At 27.3% G+C, this 19,515-nt stretch overlaps 1 protein-coding gene across 11 annotated transcripts in view; it reads left to right on the forward strand.

The window, feature by feature from the left end:
- The window catches only part of LOC111690869, a 33,099-nt gene extending 16,278 nt beyond the window's left edge, over positions 1-16,821 (forward strand). For 8 of the 11 annotated variants that reach the window (XM_046949416.1, XM_046949414.1, XM_046949417.1 and 5 more), the window contains 3 exons: positions 2,943-3,052; positions 11,798-15,737; positions 15,794-16,821. In XM_046949416.1, coding sequence (XP_046805372.1) covers positions 2,943-3,052; positions 11,798-15,737; positions 15,794-15,848 — 4,105 coding nt within the window. In that variant the 3' untranslated portion in view covers positions 15,849-16,821. Of the gene's footprint in view, positions 1-2,942; positions 5,660-11,797; positions 15,738-15,793 lie in introns of those variants that run through there. The other 3 variants (XM_046949418.1, XM_046949420.1, XM_046949423.1) reach the window with 2 other exon arrangements.
- The last annotated feature ends 2,694 nt before the right edge of the window (positions 16,822-19,515 follow it).

The following is a 19,515-nucleotide window of genomic DNA, read 5'->3' on the forward strand; positions in this document are numbered from 1 at the left end:
ATTATATTTAATCTGACATTTCTTCAGAGCATGATTTCTGTTTTTAAAAATTGAAAATAATTATTAAAAATTTTAAGTCCCATCTAAAAAGTTTTAGATTATTTCACGAATACTTAATTTTTACATCTGAACGATAGAGCCATAATCGGCGAATGAATGTAAAAGCAAGGATAGTATCGAATGTATATTATATAACTTTAAATCAAATTGTAGAAAGAATGAATTCTATTTGGAACTAAGCCCCCTATATTTTTAATTCGGGTTTAAATTTTTAAATGAATCATTCTTTTAATTCTAAAGTTGAATTCCATGGCTTTATATTTCGTTGAATTAATTCCTAATAGAATTATTACATTTTTTATAGAAATGAATTCAAATATTTGTTTAATTTCTTCTATTACAAATCAAATAAAATAATAAAATGTTTAATTCCATTTTTAATATAAATAGAGCTTTGAAATTCAATTTGTATTAGATTGAATTTAAACAAAATTTTTATCTATCAGAATCAGAAGAAATTTATAAATCAATAGGAATTTTTGAATTTTATTTCAAATAAAATTTGTAACAAATTGAATGCCAATAAAATTTAAAAATAGTAATTATGTATGTTTCGTCAAACATTTGATTGGTGTGCACTTCCCAATAAAAAAGTGTGGAAAAAATGTATTTTCATCACTAGTAACCCGAAATTCTTTAAGTTCCAGTGAAAGATCAATGAATTTCGCATTAGCGTGTCATTGGAATGACGAGATTTCTAATATGTTATTAAAAGTTAAAAATAAAATGAATTTTTTCTATAAACCTTTTATAAATAAGGCAATAAAGCACAAGCTCGTTTGACTTTCGGCTTTAGTTGTATGATTAAAAGAATTGAGTTACAGGGTTTTAAATATGTACATATAAATAAACACAAAATTCTTTTTTTAAATAAGTTTATACATAGTTCAAAAAAATTCTATACAATTAGAAATATTTGTTCAAAGCACAATAAATATTGTATCGTTGTAAGTTGTAAACAATTTCAAATAAAATTTTATCGAAACAAAAAGAAATCATTAATAAAAATATTACAACCGATACAACCGTACAACACCGATTATGAATTGGATAATTATTTTTACAAGGTGGTTGAAGCACCCCTTTTAATAAGGAAGTATTTGTGAGGGTTGTGTGATCAAGTCGAAATCTACACGATTTCCAATTGCATATCAGAACTTTCCAATTGAATTTCAGAAATTTCTTATTATATTTTAGAAACTTCTAATTATGTTTGAGAAATTTCTAGTTATATTTCAGAAATTTCGAAATCGAAATATTGTTTATATAATAAACATTTTGATGCGTTACAAACGGAATGACAAAATCATCCATCCCCATCATTTTTTTTTTTTTTTTGATCGTTGTACTACTTTATTTTAATAGATCTTACACCGTTATATCCGCTAATATGTATGTTTAATTAATTAAATAATGAAATTTGTACTCTAACCTAACCTTATATGCTTCTACGTTTTTTAGTTTGAGGCAGAAATGTTTTGTTCAATTCTTCTATCGATTAAGTAGGATAATATTTGGTATTATTTCAAAGTGTTTTTGCTAGTAAGTGAAAATTATCGATGTCATAACTGTACTTTATTTGTTTTTTTTTAATGCGAGGTTTACACTAAAAATATTCACAAACTTGCGTTTAAACTTGAAAAAAATTGTTTCCATTTTTTATTTATGTTTTTATTTATTCACTTTAATCAGTTTCATATTGTTTTTTTTTAATAACCAAAGATAATTTTCAATGTTATTAAATATTTATAAAATATTTAACGAAAATGACGTGGGCAATAAAAACTAAAAATTAAATCAAATTAAGATGAATGAATCAAATGAAAACGAGTTTGTTATAGTTTTTATTTAAATTATTGAGCCCAGTTAACGGATAAGCGTATCATAAACGATTATTCATTATGAGTTCTATTATTTTGACTTACAAAAATAGTAATAGCAGTATTGCATAACAAGGTGATTTTAGATATCACATAATAGAATAAAATTGCTTCCACTTTTTATTAATTCACTTTGAACAGTTTCATATTTTTTTTAATAACCAAAACTGATATACAAAAATATATAAAATATTTTTAGATAATTTTCAAAAATAGTAATTAACGCTTGGAATCACTATGTTTTTTCGTCACATTGATTATTACATAATCTAAACTTATCTGAAACATCAAATTTCACGGTTGCATTAGAGCTAATAGTTTAAATCTAGTTTATCCTTGATAAGAATTATGATGTAAACCTCGCTTATACAAGAAAGAAAGAAGAAAATACCACAAAATTATTTAAAAATTTAAATATTAGGACATTACGATTTTAAAAGTTTTGAACAAAGGTACAATATAAATTCACTATTTGAATTTGATCCGATCGAAGTACGTATTTCCCCCCAAACCACCCAGATAACAAAGTATACTTTTCTAACGATGTCATACAACTTCAATTTTTAAAAAAATTGTGTCGCTAAACTTAACGATTGATTAAACCTTTATTTAAGAGTGGACAAATTGGTCTTTCAGACAACATAACAGATTTGACAAACTGAGATATATTTGCGATGTTAAAACATATATAATATACATATAAAGCTTGTAATTGCAAAATTTCAGCAATAAATAATGTAGAAAGAAAGACAATTGCATGTGTAATTAATAATTATGAATAAATTTTAAAAAAAAATTTCCCTATTAAATTTGTATAATAATAATTAATTAATAAAGTGTAACTGATAGAGTTCATTTTACATGTGTATTTTGTAATTAAAATGTGATTAATTTAAATTGTATATTAATACTTGGCTGCTTAATTTTATTAATCCTTAAGTTATTAAAGAAGATATTATTATGATATAATTAATACAACTGTTACTTTACATATAATTTCAGCAGACTCAACAGTGCTGCAATGGGTGCACCATGGCGCCACAGTATGTCTCGTGATTTAGGCAGTGACATGGATTCCATGTTTTCACGTACTGGTGCAACACTGCCAAGAGGTGAATATCACAGATTAAAGAGTAAATTTCTAGATCACTAAAACACGACCAATGTTTACATACAGAAGAAGTACATATTTATAATTATTAATTGCTGTTTGTTAGTTTTTTTATTATTTTTGATTCTATTTTGAAATGTTAAAACAAACAAAAGAATTAAAACGAAAAACAAAACCACAAGACAAATTAATAGATTCTCTAAATACCGGCTCAGCTTCAAAATTAAATCATAAACACGTTTTATTTGTTTATCCATTTTTCTTTAATTTTATTTCAAATTTGATTATTATTTGTTATTGATATGAACACATATACATGCATTGCAAATTAAATAAGAAATTAAATTTTATAAATAAAAATTGTTAATCGTAATTGCAAAAAAAAAAATATATATATATAAAATTTTTAAAACGAAATATTTTAAAATATATATTTTTGAATAATTATTTTAATTAATATGCACTTAATGATTTGTTTATGATATCTTTATAAAGTAATTTGTTTTTTATTAATTTTGAAGCCTTTTATATTATTTTAAAAATATATTATTTCGATAAACGCCTCAATATTTGAAATTTTTATTTTCGAATATACAATGTCATTATAAAATTATCTTATATTGGATAAAATGTATATATGTATAAATGAATGTGTTCTTCTTCCAATTAAAATTAAATCAAATTAAGACGAATGAATCAAATGAAAACGAGTTTGTTATTTAAATTATTGAGCCTGGTTAACGGATAAGCGTACCATATACAATTATTCATTATGAGTTCTATTATTTTGACTTACAAAAATAGTAATAGCTGTATTGCATAACAAGGTGATTTTAGATATCACATAATAGAATAAAATTTGCTTCTTAATTGAGTCTAACATTCATATTTTTGTTATCAGCTAATCACATAATATAAGTGAAATAGAATAATGAATCGATTTAATACGACGAGTACATACTTGCTAGAAATGTTCGTATTCAAAGTTTTTTACACATTTTAAGAGTGCTAATAAAAATCTGTCTGCACTTAACCTAAATGGCAAATTATTTCTAAAATACATAATTGGCATGCCTCAGTCCGAGTAGGTCTGTCTACCTATTAACAAATAATCTAAGAGATAAATAACCATTTTGTGTATTTTTTTCTTTTTAAACGAAATAAAAACACAAAGTCCATATTTAGTTTATTGTTTAATTATTACATACATATACTGTTATTATAGAGATGTGGAAGTATTGAGTACTCAATACAAAAATGGAAAAAAATTAAACCAGCGATATAATAAATTAGTAACACAATAATACATATACATATTGAATAATTGTTAAGTAGCATTTTAAATTAAATATATTTGTTAATTTAAGTTTAAACAACAATGAAATTGCAATAATTGTTATTCAACAAAAGTACTTGAATGTTACAAAACTCCATTTTCAATGTGCCTTCCAAAAAGTAACGCTTTTCCTTCGACACAGCCACTCAGCAGTTAACGCTCGGACAAACATATGTATTTAAGTAGAGAACATTGCCAACGGAATATACATACAAAAAACAAATTGAGTTCTAAACAATTTACATTTAAATTTAAATTAAACAGAATACATAAATATGAAAAATATTTAAAATATATTTAATGTCGAAATGACATGTATGTTCTTATGTATTTTTAATATACAACATTTCTTTACCTAATTGACAGCAATAATTAATTAAACTTTTTCGATTATATTATATTTTTTAATAAACGACATACAAGCATACAAGCATTACAATGAATATGTGTTGAAAAATATTAAAATTATGAGGACGATAACTATTTCAATGCATTCATTATATCCAAACATACATATGTATGTTTTTGTTTTCATTTATATACTAAGAGGCATACATATTTTTCTTTATCAAAATTAAATGTTTAATTATTAAGGACCGAAAATGACTGCTAATTGGGAGCCGAATCAAGTGGATTAAAATGTTTTCCTTTTAGATTTCAAATAATTACTTTTACTTATCCATTCATATATGTATTTAAATTTATATTCTTTGGACTAATTTAATTAAAATATTCTTTATTAAGGAATTTTTATCTTTGGACTAATTTAATTAAAATATTCTTTATTAAGGAATTTTTAATTGTCTCAATTATATTTAAAGAATGTATAATACATATTCGAACTTTAACAGCTTAAAATGCACATTTGTAGCAAAAGTTATAAATAACATCACATCGATGTCAGCTGTCGTTACGTACATTCATACATATGTATGTATTAGCAAAAAATGGGCATATTTCATACTTATTTGTTTACATTTGTTTACAGATAATAAATGTAAACAATGGGAAAATATGTTCCTCTTGAGTGTTGTGCTGTTATTCACAAGAGGTTTTGTCACTGTTAGAGCTCAATATCTAAGCATATGTATGTATGTTGTTGCAATGATTATCTTTATCTTTGTTATTTTAATAAATTGTTTTTTTTTTTTAATATTTAAGGATTAAGAAGTAATTTCTCAAATATTAATATACCTAGAGATATGTATGTGTATCATCATATTTGAATATTAATGAAATAAATATGAAATTGTAATATTTTTTAAATCAAAAGTTTTATGTTTTATTTGTATTATTTATGAAATAATTGCACAACTAAAGGAAATGTAAATATAAAGAAATTTGTATATGGCAATCAATCATCCACAACCATTTCACGCGTTTCGTGCTCCGTACATTGCAATAATGGCCCTGCTATCTTAAATTTGTTTTTATTAAAAAAGTAATTCTTAGTTCTAACAAAATTTTAACTTTTTTATATATATATTTTTTTTTAATTATTTATTTAAAACCCTATCTTCCATACTAGAAAGACTACTACTACTACAACTTATTATTATTTCAACTACCTACTACCATTGCTACTATAATTTATTTAATTAATAATACATTTTCTTGTTTATGTTGCCGTTAGTTATCTTGTAATTTTTTTTTAACAAAAATACTCTAATTATTGTTTTTTTTTATTTTGAATACATATTTTTGTAAACAAATATAACAGAACTAATTTAAGTTAAAATTGATACTAAATATTACAGAGCACATAAAGATAAAATGAAATTAAATTTATATTCAAATCAAAATGAAAATTGATGCAGATCTGATTTATACGTATATTTCTTCATTAAACTAACTAAACTAGAAACAAAAACAAATTTCTGAGTTCTGGGCTTTTTTTAATGTTTAGTTTTACATATACTACATACATATAAATTTATAAACATAATTTATATTGTTTGATTGTTTAAGACAAATATTTGTTTGTGAATTTTGATTGCTAATGCAATTTTAAATTGTTTTATTATTATACATATATTTTTATTTGAATCTGAATTTGAAACAAGTGTATGTAGTTGATTATCATAGTTTATTTATAAAAGCAAACATACATGCATAAATATTTACATATTTACAAACTATAAGATAGAAGAAAGATAATAAAAAATGTCCAAAACTTTGAATACGATGCAAGAAATATCTAAAATAATTAATAATACAAATGTTACTTTTAACAAAAACATTTTAATTAAATTTATTTTAAAAAAATATATATGAAATGTCTCAGTGTCGTATTAAAACGAACATCGATCATGTATCTCCCTCAAAATGCTTACAATGTTCTATTTTTTGTTTGTTTGTTTGTTTGTTTTTTCTCAATTCTTTATTATTTTTGTTCAATTTATTTTTATTGTTTATGCTTTTTGCAGCCAATTTATTCATCGTTCCTTCAAAAACGCATGTCCCTAATAGCTTACGAAGTTCCTCTACTTGTTGTACTACTACCACTACTACTACCACAACAACAACGACTAAACCCAAAATAATAACAAGTCTTCAAACAACAAATTCGACTAAATCATTAAATACAAATTTTTAAATTATTATTTTATACTACATACAGATATTATTTTAAAATAATTTAGAAATTTTATTAAATTATTTATGAATAGATACATACATACATACATGTATACATACATACATACATACATACATACATACATACATACATACATACATACATACATACATACATACATACATACATACATACATACATACATACATACATACATACACACATACATATATACATATTATGTACCTATTTATAGTATTTCTAGTATATAAACATGCATTAGTACATACATACATATGTACGTAAATGCATACTATTTTTGAAATTCTAATTTTGAAATCTAAATTATTAAAAGGTTATTGCATTCGATCGATCATATTATGAAACGATCAATTTTTTTTACATTTTGGTAATTTTAATTCTTATTGCAAATCAAATACCAAAACGGGCATATAAATAATCCAAAAAATTCCGAAATGGACCAAACCAAATGCAAAATTATTTTTTTATTATTTTTTTGTATCATCTAAAAATTATGACAATATTGAGACCTATTTCTATAAAAAGCGAAAGTAATATAACTCTGAAATCTTAAACCACCATTTAATATAATTTTGTGGAGCAAAAATATTATTTGAAAAAAAAAATAAAATATTTTCCCACAAATTATACCCAGGGCAGAATTTTAAATCGCTGGTGGGACACTAAGGTCCATTTCAATAAATATATTTTTTATTACAAATAACATATTTTAAATACATCAAGGTTTGGTGAAAACCCAGTGTCATTAATGGAATGTGTTTTATTATACCCTACACCACTATAGTGGGGAGGGTATTATACGTTTTTGCTGATGTTTGTAACACACAAAAATATTGGTCCAATACCTTAAAGTATACCGATCGATTCAGAATCATTTTTTGAGTCGATTAAGACTTGTCCGTCTGTCCGGCTGGCTGGCTGCCCATGTAAACCTTGTGCGCAAGGTACAGTCCGCAATTTTCAAGATAATTTGATGAAATTTGGACCAAGTATGTTTTTTGGCATACGTACCTCCCGATTTGGGCTTTTTATGCCATAATTATCAAATATACTATTTATTATCTCTTTAAAAATTGGTACAAATAAGTTTTATATGCTCATGGTGTAGGGTATTATATGGTCGGCCATGCCCGACTATACTTTCCTACTTATTTTTCTTCTGATTACTAGTTGGGATAAAAATACTCAATTTTTTTCCACACCTTTTTTGGGGGTAATAATTCTAATTTTAACATCAAATATTATTATGTATTTCAGAAAGACTTACATACATTAGGAAGAGATTTTTATATGTATATAAAGTTTTATATAATTTTGATTTAGCAGATATATGTATTTACATATGTGCACATGCATGTATGTGTATGTGAACATTGTTAATTTAAGATCTAAAAATGATATTTCTACTATCTCAAAATACTGGTAATTCATTTAAAAACTAAAAAACTAAAAAAAGTATTACAAAACTTTAATATAAAATAAAACACGATTTGTCAGTATTAGTAATAAAAAAGATTATAGAGCCCTTAAAAGCATTAAAAATTAAATAGATGCTTTATAGAAAAAGTATAATTGTAAGAAAGAGGTTTTATGGAAGCGTTTTCTAAAGCTTTTGGTAAATTTACAAATAAAATGAATGTTACTTATGTATGTATGTATATATGTACGTTTGTATGTTCAATATACAACATAATAGAAAATAGTTTTATTAATTGTTTTATTTATTTATTTTTTTTTTATTAAATATTCATAACATTTATTAACTATTTTATATAAAACATATTAAATCGTTTTCTTTTTATTCATGTTATATATTAATATCTTAACAAAAAAATAATAATAATAAAAAAAATTACATATTTATTGTTATGTTGTCTTCCAGAATAAAAAAAAAAATTAATAAATAAATAAAGAAAATATATCTAATTGCAATAGTCTTTTGTATTGTTGTTTGCATGAATTATTTTGTCAAATATTTCTTTCTGTTTTGCTAATAATGTTTGCAATGTTTTAATATCATTCATCGACGATTGGCTTTATATCACTCGGAGAGATGATCAAGAATCTCTTTCGAATCATTAACAATTCTCTTAGTTGTTCAATGAACATTTAAATGTAAAAGGTAAGTTATTTTTCTAAAGTAGATGACATTCATAAATATATATGTATTTTTAGTTTTGTTAAAAAAATACATATTCATAGTTTTTTTTTATTTCCACTTATCTTAAACAATTCAACATTTTATCTTAAACATTTTAAAATTAAAAAAAAAATAAAACAATGTTTAGACTAAATGCACATTAGAATTTTAAATATTTCGATCACTAAATCCAAATGTCAATAATTTAAAATGAAGACGTTTTATTTTTTTTAGTTTATAAATTGAAAAAAATTCTACGAAATTAAATTGTTTTCTATAGAAAATGTCAACCCGTTACTTACACGATTAAATACATATCGCTTATTTAGTAAAAGAGAAGCATAATAAAATAAGTAGTTTCGCGAAAATGGCTTTGTTATTCAATAATCTTGGACTATTTTTTAAATAATTTTTTTTTCGAATATTCCTTACGTTTACAAATCGATTTCACACCGATAATAACGGACGAATTTAAAATTTGATAACATCGTCACGCAAACGGCCCTAACAAAAAATTCAAAATCGATTTTATTTTTTGATTGTATTATATTGCATCAAAACAAAGTCTACACAAAAAATTGGACCAAAATTACAACAAAAAACAAAAGACCCTATCATTTGTACATACGCCATTGTCGATAATCATTACAACTGATAGGTTTCACTATGTTTATTTACTACAAATAAATCGCGTTGTTAGAAACAAACTATTAATTCTCCTGTAAAATTTTAAAAATGTTAGATAGGGCCGTTTGAGTTTTATGGTAGTTTATCTGGTAGTAAATGAACGAAAAGAAAATCTGTTATATAGAGTGCGCAGAAAAATTTGTGTTTATGCTTTTATATCATTTACAGAATTTATTGGTATTATTATAGATTTTATATTTGTAACAAACTTGATTTAAGCCAAATACTTGTTTAATAATACAAATTGGGTCGCAGACCAACTTTTAAAATGTATATTTCAATTTCTAAAAACTATATCGTTTTATTACAAAAACTTGTATTTAAAATTGCAATGAAGTTTTTTGCAACAATTCGTTATTTGATAACTTAATTAGAAACACAACATAAAACATGTAATAAACTGTCAGTTAATCGATGTAGTTTTTTAAATTTAAAATTTTGGCCCAAAAATTTCTTATATGTTCTGCATTGGTTAAAAATTGAAGAAATTAACACTGTGATACAAAAATGAAGAAAAATAAAATGCAGGGGTTCTCATATGCCAATTCCAATTTGTTTTAGTCCAAAAAGTACAAATAAATTCTTAATTTTCACCTATCACTTCGTTAACTTACTTTTTGAAGTTTTAACTTTGGGAAATCATAAGTTTAATAGTTTTCAACCAAATTTCAAACCTGATATTTTGTTTTAAGGGTGTTGCCTTTTATTTAAAAAAAATTAAATTTATGGTAAAATTTTATCATGCTCTATATCAGACATTTTACAATACATTTTGAATTTCGGCTGAAAACTACCAAACTTTTGATTTTTCAAAGTTTAAGCTTAAAAAAAAGCTCTTCGCATATTTTGCTCTTAAAAAGTAACTAAACGAAGTTATCGGGAAAAATTAAAAGTATATTCGTACTCTATGGAGTATAATAAAATGGAATTATTATACTAGAACCCCTGCATTTTTTTAAAGTATCATTGTGTAATTAAAATTGAAAAATTAAATGTTTTTAAAATTTTTTTTACAAAATTTACTAAATGTGGAAAAAACCTGTAAAGCAAAGAAATTAAATTTATGTTGAAAACTTTCATAAAAACAATAAAAAATTATCCTCTTTTTTTGTGTAAAAGTAATTTATTTATAGAATATTGTTCTATATATTTATCCATATTCATAGAGTTTTAAAGAAAATGAGTAATGTATGCAAATGCATAGATTTGAGGTTTTGCTTTTTTAAAATGTAATTCAGTAATTTTTTGCATTAATTTACATGTAAAAGGTTAATATTTAAATTCCTACATTATCAGACAATAATTTAAAAAATATCATTATCGAAATCATTTCTATATAAGACCTTTTTTGTCTAGAATAATTGTTATGTGTAATTAGCACAAAAATTATACAGCTAAAAAAATATTATATGATTAGAATTAAATTTACAATTATAGCTACATATCGCTCACCCAGTACAAAAGTGGCATAACTCAAATTATTATTGTTGCGTTTTTATATTCTTTAAGCTTTAAACTATGCACAAGATGCTAGTTTATATCTAAAAATAAATTAACTGTATTTTGTTGTTGTTTAATGTTCAAAAAAAAAAAACTTGCCTTTCTTTATGTTTAACAATTTGTAAAAATTTTGTCTCCTTTTCTTAAACAAATGTTTAAGTTGTGTCACTTTCGTATTGGGTGTGCGATATGTTGCACAATTACTAGGTTTATAGCTTTTTGCAATTTTTACGAATATCAAAAATATCATAGGAAGATCTTGTAGGGCATGATTCGGATTACATAATATGTCTTAGCGCATATGTATATGTTTAATATAATTATGTCAATATTACGCCCTAAAGTTTTGAGTGCCATAGAAATTTAGTTGCTATTAAATTAAATAGGGAAAATGTTCACAGGTGTGCATTTAGCCATTCCATTTTATAGTTTGTTAATGCGAAGATGATTATCTTACTTACAGGTAATAAATCATCGGAAGCAAAGGTAACTAAGAACTGTAATATATCCGCGGAAAGTACAGGCGATGATATGGAAGAGCCACTTGACTTGGCTGATTTGGATTTGTCGCGTTTACGCTTAAGTAAAAAAGATCTGGAAACGTTATCTAATATTGCTCCGGGACTTCCCAAGTGTTTTCAGGAACAGTTATTAGCAAAGTTACCACCGACTCAAGCACGCAAATTGTCAAGAACGTTAAGTGTGCAAACAAATCAAAACTGTTCGTCGGTCAAAATATACAAACGTAGTCAAAGCAGTGGACGAAATGTTGCGCCACCTAAAGCACCAGTTGATCCAGCAGGTTTGAAAGAAATCGAAGGTCAAACCACACCAATTAACGAAAAATGTTCTGACACTACAAAAGAAATATCTTCCACTAAAAAAATACACAGCAAGAGTAAAAGCAGCGATGATAATTGCAAGGACATTACATCAGTGTACAGTAGTGATATAAATGATAAATACAGATACTATTCTCCATATGTGAATAAAATTTCAAAAGATACATCACAAAAACACGCTTCGAAAGTCGGCCCTACTGAAGCAATATCAGGTGGAGCTACGTTTGGGCGTCCTCCAAGCGGAAGACTCTCGCCACCGCCATCATCAGAATCTACAACCAGGCGACTAACACAACGTCGTATATCGCGCTTGGTTCGACCAGATTTCTTTGAAGTACCACTTGAAGAACTACCTGTTGACCAAAATCACATAGCAAACACTGGACAGTGTGAGGCTGATGTTACCGATGCTTCCACAAAATTAAAGAATTCTCGGCAAATCCGTAATAAGAGTGTCGAACTTCTTTCGGAATATACGAATAGTATTTCTAAGAACCACGATGCTTTAAAATATAACCGTAGAAGTCTCTCGCGTTCAAGGGACTTGGAAGAAATGAACAAAGTCGACAAAAACCAGTTAGCTGACAAAATACTGCAAGAACTCCAAATTCTGTCATCAATACGATCCCAAGAGGTGGATGTTCATGAATCAAGTACTAATAACGATATTATTAACGAAAAACCAATATCTACCATTAAGAAAATTAAGAAAGTAAAGGCCAAAGAAAAGTCGACAGAATCTTCTACTGATGTCGACGCCAAAAACTCAAACACAGTCATAAAAAAGGTGAAAAAAATTGTTAAGAAATCAGAATCATTGTGTACCCCAGTGACTAAAGATTTGCCCAACGAATTTCCGGAAAACAATAATGAAAAAAACAAAATAATTTCCGATATTCCCTCTCCTAAAAAGGTATCTAAACTTAAACGACCCAAATCATATCCAATGAAGGACTCAATTTCTAGTAGTAATGCCTCAGAAATAATTAGCACAAATTTAACTTCAACCAGTAAAGCTTTGAACTCCAATATACTTGCTACAACGGAACATTTAACCACCACGGGAAATGTAAGTCCTACCGAAGCAAACAGTCCTGCATGTATTGCGGCACGTGAAAGCAGAATATTACGGCCTAAGAGTTATCCTACTTCAAAACTTATAGCACCCAAAGAAACTAAACTAACGATACGTAAAAAAATTAACAAAATTGAAGAAGTTTCGACGTCCACAGCATGCCAAAACCCAGAAAATACTTCTCAGGTCGCCGAAGCAACATCTTTAGGCGAAAACAAAGTTGTAAAAGTGCCCAAAAAGAACAAATTTTCTAATTCTAGTAGTATAAGCACGACAACTAGTTCAACTCCAAATACAACTACAAGCGCGGGAGAGGAATCAAAAGAGTCTAGTCCCGTCGCTAGCGTTCAATCAAAAGGAAAAGTGACAGAAAAGAAAACCAATAAAGGCTTGCTTTACGCAATTGGACAAAAATTCGAAAAACTTCGGGCTTCCGCAACAAGCAATTCCTGTGCCAACATACCAACTCATAAAAAGTCTTCTTTAGAAAAGTCATCTCCAGAAAAAATCACAAATAAAATACCGGAAGTGAAGAAAACGAAATCGCTGAGTGGAAATTCAAGCTCGAAAGTAACACAATCAGGTAAAATTAGAAGTAAAGCTATGATAAGTTCTGGCACATGTAATGAAGACTGTAATGCAGAATCCGAGAGTACTGCCAAACCAATTAAGAATGAAAAGCGTTCACGTATCGATGCAATGATACGTAATTTACGTGAACGCTCAGTTCCACGATCTCAGCCAATCGTTTCTTCAGAATCGAATTACATAAAGCGAGCGGTGAGCGTCGAAGAGATGCCAGGTACTTTTAATAAAAAATCAGTTAATAAAGTATTGGGCCTATTTAAACGTTACGAAAAAGATGCCAATCCAGAAAACCGCGTACGTAGTGTTCGTTCTACAAGCAATATAGAAAGAGATATTTGCAATTCATCTCCGATTTACCAAAATGCAGATGCAGTTCGTAAAATGAATGAAAACGTTGCAAAATCTAGCAGCAGTGCTGGTGTTAACAGAGATTCAAGTACTATAAAAACCTGCAAGGGGAGTGCAGTCTGTAATTGTCAGGATATGATGCCTTCACCTGCAAGCCCATTATGTCCTGACTGTTGTACAAAAACAGATGAAAATGGACGAAATTTACCATCAGCAGAAGGTAATCAGGAGAAACGAAAGGGTTTGATACTTGAATTGGTAAAACCCGATAAAAATCAGCAAATTAACACAACAATCAACAATGTCCGTTCATCAAAAATGTACCCATGTTTAAATGATAATGACATTTATTCCAACATTTCACCATACAGCAAGTCGATTAACAGTTCATCTGGTATTGGTTCTAGTATTTTAACTGCAGAAAAATCTTCCAATAACAACAATTCATCTATAATAAAGCAAAACAATAGCAGTAATAATAACAATCACTGTTCTTCACTACATACGTCACAAACCTCCGGATATCGAACATCTTCGACACACGAAGTAAATCAAAATAACAATTTATTGTCGCCATCTTTTGAGAATATTGGAAACTATTCATCCGATTCTCGCAGTTACCAAGAAGATTGCGCATCTACGTCAACCTTTCTTTCTCCGACAGAAGAAGCAGAATTATGTTTTGACACCTGGTCCGTATGTTCTGAAGATAATTATCGGGGCCAGAGGGCAACACCTTCACCTACTGTATCTCACCTTTCCAGAGCTTCGCAAGCATCATCTCCAACTAGACGTGGTGATAGTTCCGAAGCTGGTGAAAGTGTAGTTGATCGCATTAAACGTCGTAGTTTCTATTGCAGATTTAATGAGAAAAAGCCAAAACGTACGAGTAGTATCGTAGGCCCTAATGCTGTTCGGGAATATTATCGTGAACAAAGCTCAGCGTCAAAAACGCGATCATCCACTAAAATTGCTACAGCTAGTGGTGAACGCGAACATTCACCAGACATAACACAGGAATTTTTCCGACCGCTTAAATTAAGTCCGATCGGAACTGAACTAAAGCCACCAGTCTACAGATCATCATTTAGCAGCAGTCATGACTATTCCTCATCCAGTGGACGACCACGTAAAAGTCTGAATGATATTCGAACACCAACTTCACCGTCTTGCCTATCTGAGCGACGATATACATCTTTTGCCAATCCAGAAAATGAGTTACTTACAAACACTTCCAGTTTTTCTTCGCGTTTTAAAGGAAACACCTTTGATGAAGTCCCCAGGTCTGGCGTTGGTGCTTCAACCACTTACTACAACACCTATAATCCAAAGCGTCGTTTTTCATTCACCACAAATACAGGCATATCCTCAAGCGGAATTAGTTCAAACAACAGTCCTCAAGTAGATGGATATGCAACTATGGGAAGAAGGCCAATTCGTGCATATGATCATCGAACCATGTCTCTATTAGATCCACCCAACACGAATACATACCGACACGAAAACAATACATCGTCTTCTTTACGAGACTATACATCAAGCTTATCAAGGTGATTTTATTTTAATAAATCTTCTGTAGAATTAAATCTTAACACTTTCTCTCCAGGTCAAACTCCCGTTATCGTAAATCATCAACACCACGCAGTCCTACCAATATTTGATGCACAACACCACAAAATGGATTTTGTATATTCTGCTACTATGCCCAAGAAAAGCGACGCATGTATCCCGGCTCATCATCGACTTCATCAAAAAGTAGTGTAGGTAAAAAACGTAACCAAGCTTTATGCTCAAATGAAATCAGACAACGTACTCGTAGATTTTAAGATTTTCCATTTAAGAAATAATACTTTCATAACAATACTAAAGAAATTTACAGACATAAGTCTATACTATATATAGAATAGGTATATGTATACATATCTAGTCAGTTGACTAGTATTTGAGCATACTTACTACAAATAATTAGTATAATTTTGTTATTGTTCTATATAGTAAACACAATCTATTAAACTGACAAGATATATTACATTTGTGGCTACACAATTTAGCCGCAAAAAATATTATCGATCTAGAATAGTTAAAACTTATTTGATATTTATTAAGAACCGAAAATTTGTTTTTATTTAACCATTGAAATACACGATAAAGGTAACAGTATAATCTTACAAACATCCATAAAAACATAAACATACTGAATAAGCATACATACATACATACATACATACATTTGTAGTACATAGTAAAAGTGGCGTACAATTATATAAATTTATTATTTAGTGAATAAAAACATAATTATGTATTATAAAGCAATATTTCAAAATTAACTTATTAATAAATTGTCTCAAATTTAAATTCATTTAATTAGAAATACATACATCTCGATAAAAAAAATTAGGAATCTACTTATATTAAAATTAAAATATTTTTTCCATTTAACAAACATATGTTTTTAGGCGTATTCGATATATGCAGAATTAACTCAAGTGTCCTTTGACGATATCCCAATTTGAAAACAATAATATACTTCTAATAACGTCGAAATTTTTATACCCTACACCACTATAGTGGGGAGGGTATTATACGTTTGTGCTGATGTTTGTAACATACAAAAATATTGGTCCAATACCCACCTTAAAGTATACCGATCGATTCAGAATCATTTTTTGAGTCGATTAAGACATGTCCGTCCGTCCGTCCGTCTGTCCGGCTGGCTGTCCATGTAAACCTTGTGCGCAAGGTACAGGCCGCAATTTTCAAGATAATTTGATGAAATTTGGACCAAGCATGTTTTTTGGCACAAGGTCGAAGCCTATTGAAAATGGTTTGAATCGGTCCATTATTTCACCTAGCCCCCATACAACCGTACCTCCCGATTTGAACTTTTTATGTTATAATTACGTCAAATATTCTGCTATCTCTCTAAAAATTGGCACAAATAAGTTTTATATAAGTGTAAATGATACTGCAGATTTTCGTAAGGATCGGCGTATATTTGACCCTAGCCCCCATACAAACCCCCCTTCAAAAAATGACTTAAACGTCTAAAATTGACTTGTAACCATTTGTATCGCAATGAAACTCAACAAAACTAACTGTTATTTAGAAATATATCCTTTTCCCAAATTAACCGAGGATCGGCCCATATTTGACCTATATAAAGCCTCATTTAGAAATTTTAGTTTTTTATCAATAAATGGCTTAAATATTTTGGAATTATGGTAATATTCAACAGTTTCTTTACAAAAAATAAAAATTTTATAAAAGTAAAAATTGTAAAAATATACTCATGGTGTAGGGTATCATATGGTCGGCCATGCCCGACTATACTTTCCTACTTGTTTTAAAACACCATTTTTAGTTATTTGTTTCCTTTTAATTAATTTTATTTACCATATTTGTTAGTTAAACGGAGTACAAATAATTTTTTTGCTGTTATAGATACGTACAAGGTACTCAATGTAAAATATTGATAGTTCGCTAAATACGATTTTCAAAGAAATAAATCGGATAACTATTGTATTAAAACCAGAGTCCGAACACCGCATGCGTGATCGAGTTAAATTTATCGTAATTTTCCTCTTTGAGATGAAGGCTTTCGATATCGAAATGTGTTTCGATGCATAAGCTTATTTCACCGGTAATTCGGTACAAGAAAAGAAAAAAACTCCTTCATTTTGAAAACGTCGAAGTAGACAATAAAATAATTATGAAGAAATTTTTTAATTTATTTCTAAATCACGTACAAGTCTTGTTGAACTTTAAAAAGTAGATTTTATTATTTTATTCGTATTTATTATTTTTTCAGAAAAACGCAAATTGATTAAAAAATAAAAATGAAGAGCCCGTTCCTTTAAATTCGAAAGAACGTATTCTTTCGTATTTTCTATCGAAAGCATCAAATAAACGTAAATTTTCCTATAATTTGACGTCTTTATTTTAATAAATTATATTAAATTTAACTTTAAAAAATTAAATGTAAGTATAAAGCACATTTACTGCAGGACCTTCACAGGATATACTAAATATATAACATATTTACATATACATATGTATGTATGAATTAATGTTTCATTTTAGAAATTAAAAAATTGAACCGATCATTTCGAAAAGGACACGATTCACAAAATTGTTTTTATAACATAAAAACTTTTAATTCAAAATAAAAATTAAACTTTATTTTTTTAATAAAAATAAATATTACAAAAATTACTTTTGTTTTTGATTATCACGTTCTATGTTTAAATTTTATCGAATAATAGCATTTCTTTTATACCTCCTAAAAAGTTTGAATAGAAGAACTTATGCTCTTTTCGAAATGTCTGTTTTATATTATTATTACAACGAGAATTGAAGCGGATAATTGTGGTATTGAGTTTAAAGTTCATTTTTTTTTCTTTTAAGAGCAAAAAGGCAATATATTTTAAATTAAAGTAAAAAATATTAAGTATTTTTACCAATTGTTTAACATTTTAAAATATTTATGAGATCAAATGCATTTTAATGTAAAACAAAAAATTAAATAAGTAATGTGTACCTACTTAAAAAAAAATAAAAAAAACGTATATAAGACAAGAAAAAGATAATGCGAATTTTTAAATTATTTTTTATTAAAATGTGGTAAGTATTATATTTATACTCTAAAAAAAACATTTTTTTAATTCTTTCGTATTTTAAGGCATGATAGATTAGAAAGTTGCCCGTGATCGTTTTATGATCGAGTAAAATTTTTCATAAATATCCCTATCAAACACGAAATCTATCACATTGAAATTTATTTTCAATAGAATTTCATTTGATCTAGAATGTGGTAATTAAGCTCCCAATAATTAATATAACTGTCAACATTAAAAACCATTATACTTAAATCTATTACCAAATTGTACTTTATCGATTTAATTTTTTTTATTTGTGTAAAGTGTAATAATGTAATAAATCATTACAGTAAAGTGAAATAATTGATTGGGAAATAGGAAATAAGGAAAAAGAAATTACTTAATATGTATTGTATTAAAAGAAAAGTTATATAAACTCTTCATTTTTTTACCCAAATATTGTTCAATAGTTTCACTGTATGTTTTATACAAAAGACAGCTTAAACGAGTCTAACACAGAAAACTGGTTAACCAAAAATCCAAAATTTAAAAGAATTATCCATTATTTTAGTTTGTGTTCAGAACAATGTAGTTGTCACCTTTGGGACCTTTGGGACGGGTTTTTCGATTTCCAGTTAGTTATAATTTCATATGCATAGATATTTTTTCATTAAATGAAACAAACTGCTAATAAAAATATAAACAATTTTTATTTTTAGGTAAAAATTTAATT

The sequence above is a fragment of the Lucilia cuprina genome, chromosome 4 (genome assembly GCF_022045245.1).
Source record: "Lucilia cuprina isolate Lc7/37 chromosome 4, ASM2204524v1, whole genome shotgun sequence".
NCBI classification, from domain to species: domain Eukaryota; kingdom Metazoa; phylum Arthropoda; class Insecta; order Diptera; family Calliphoridae; genus Lucilia; species Lucilia cuprina.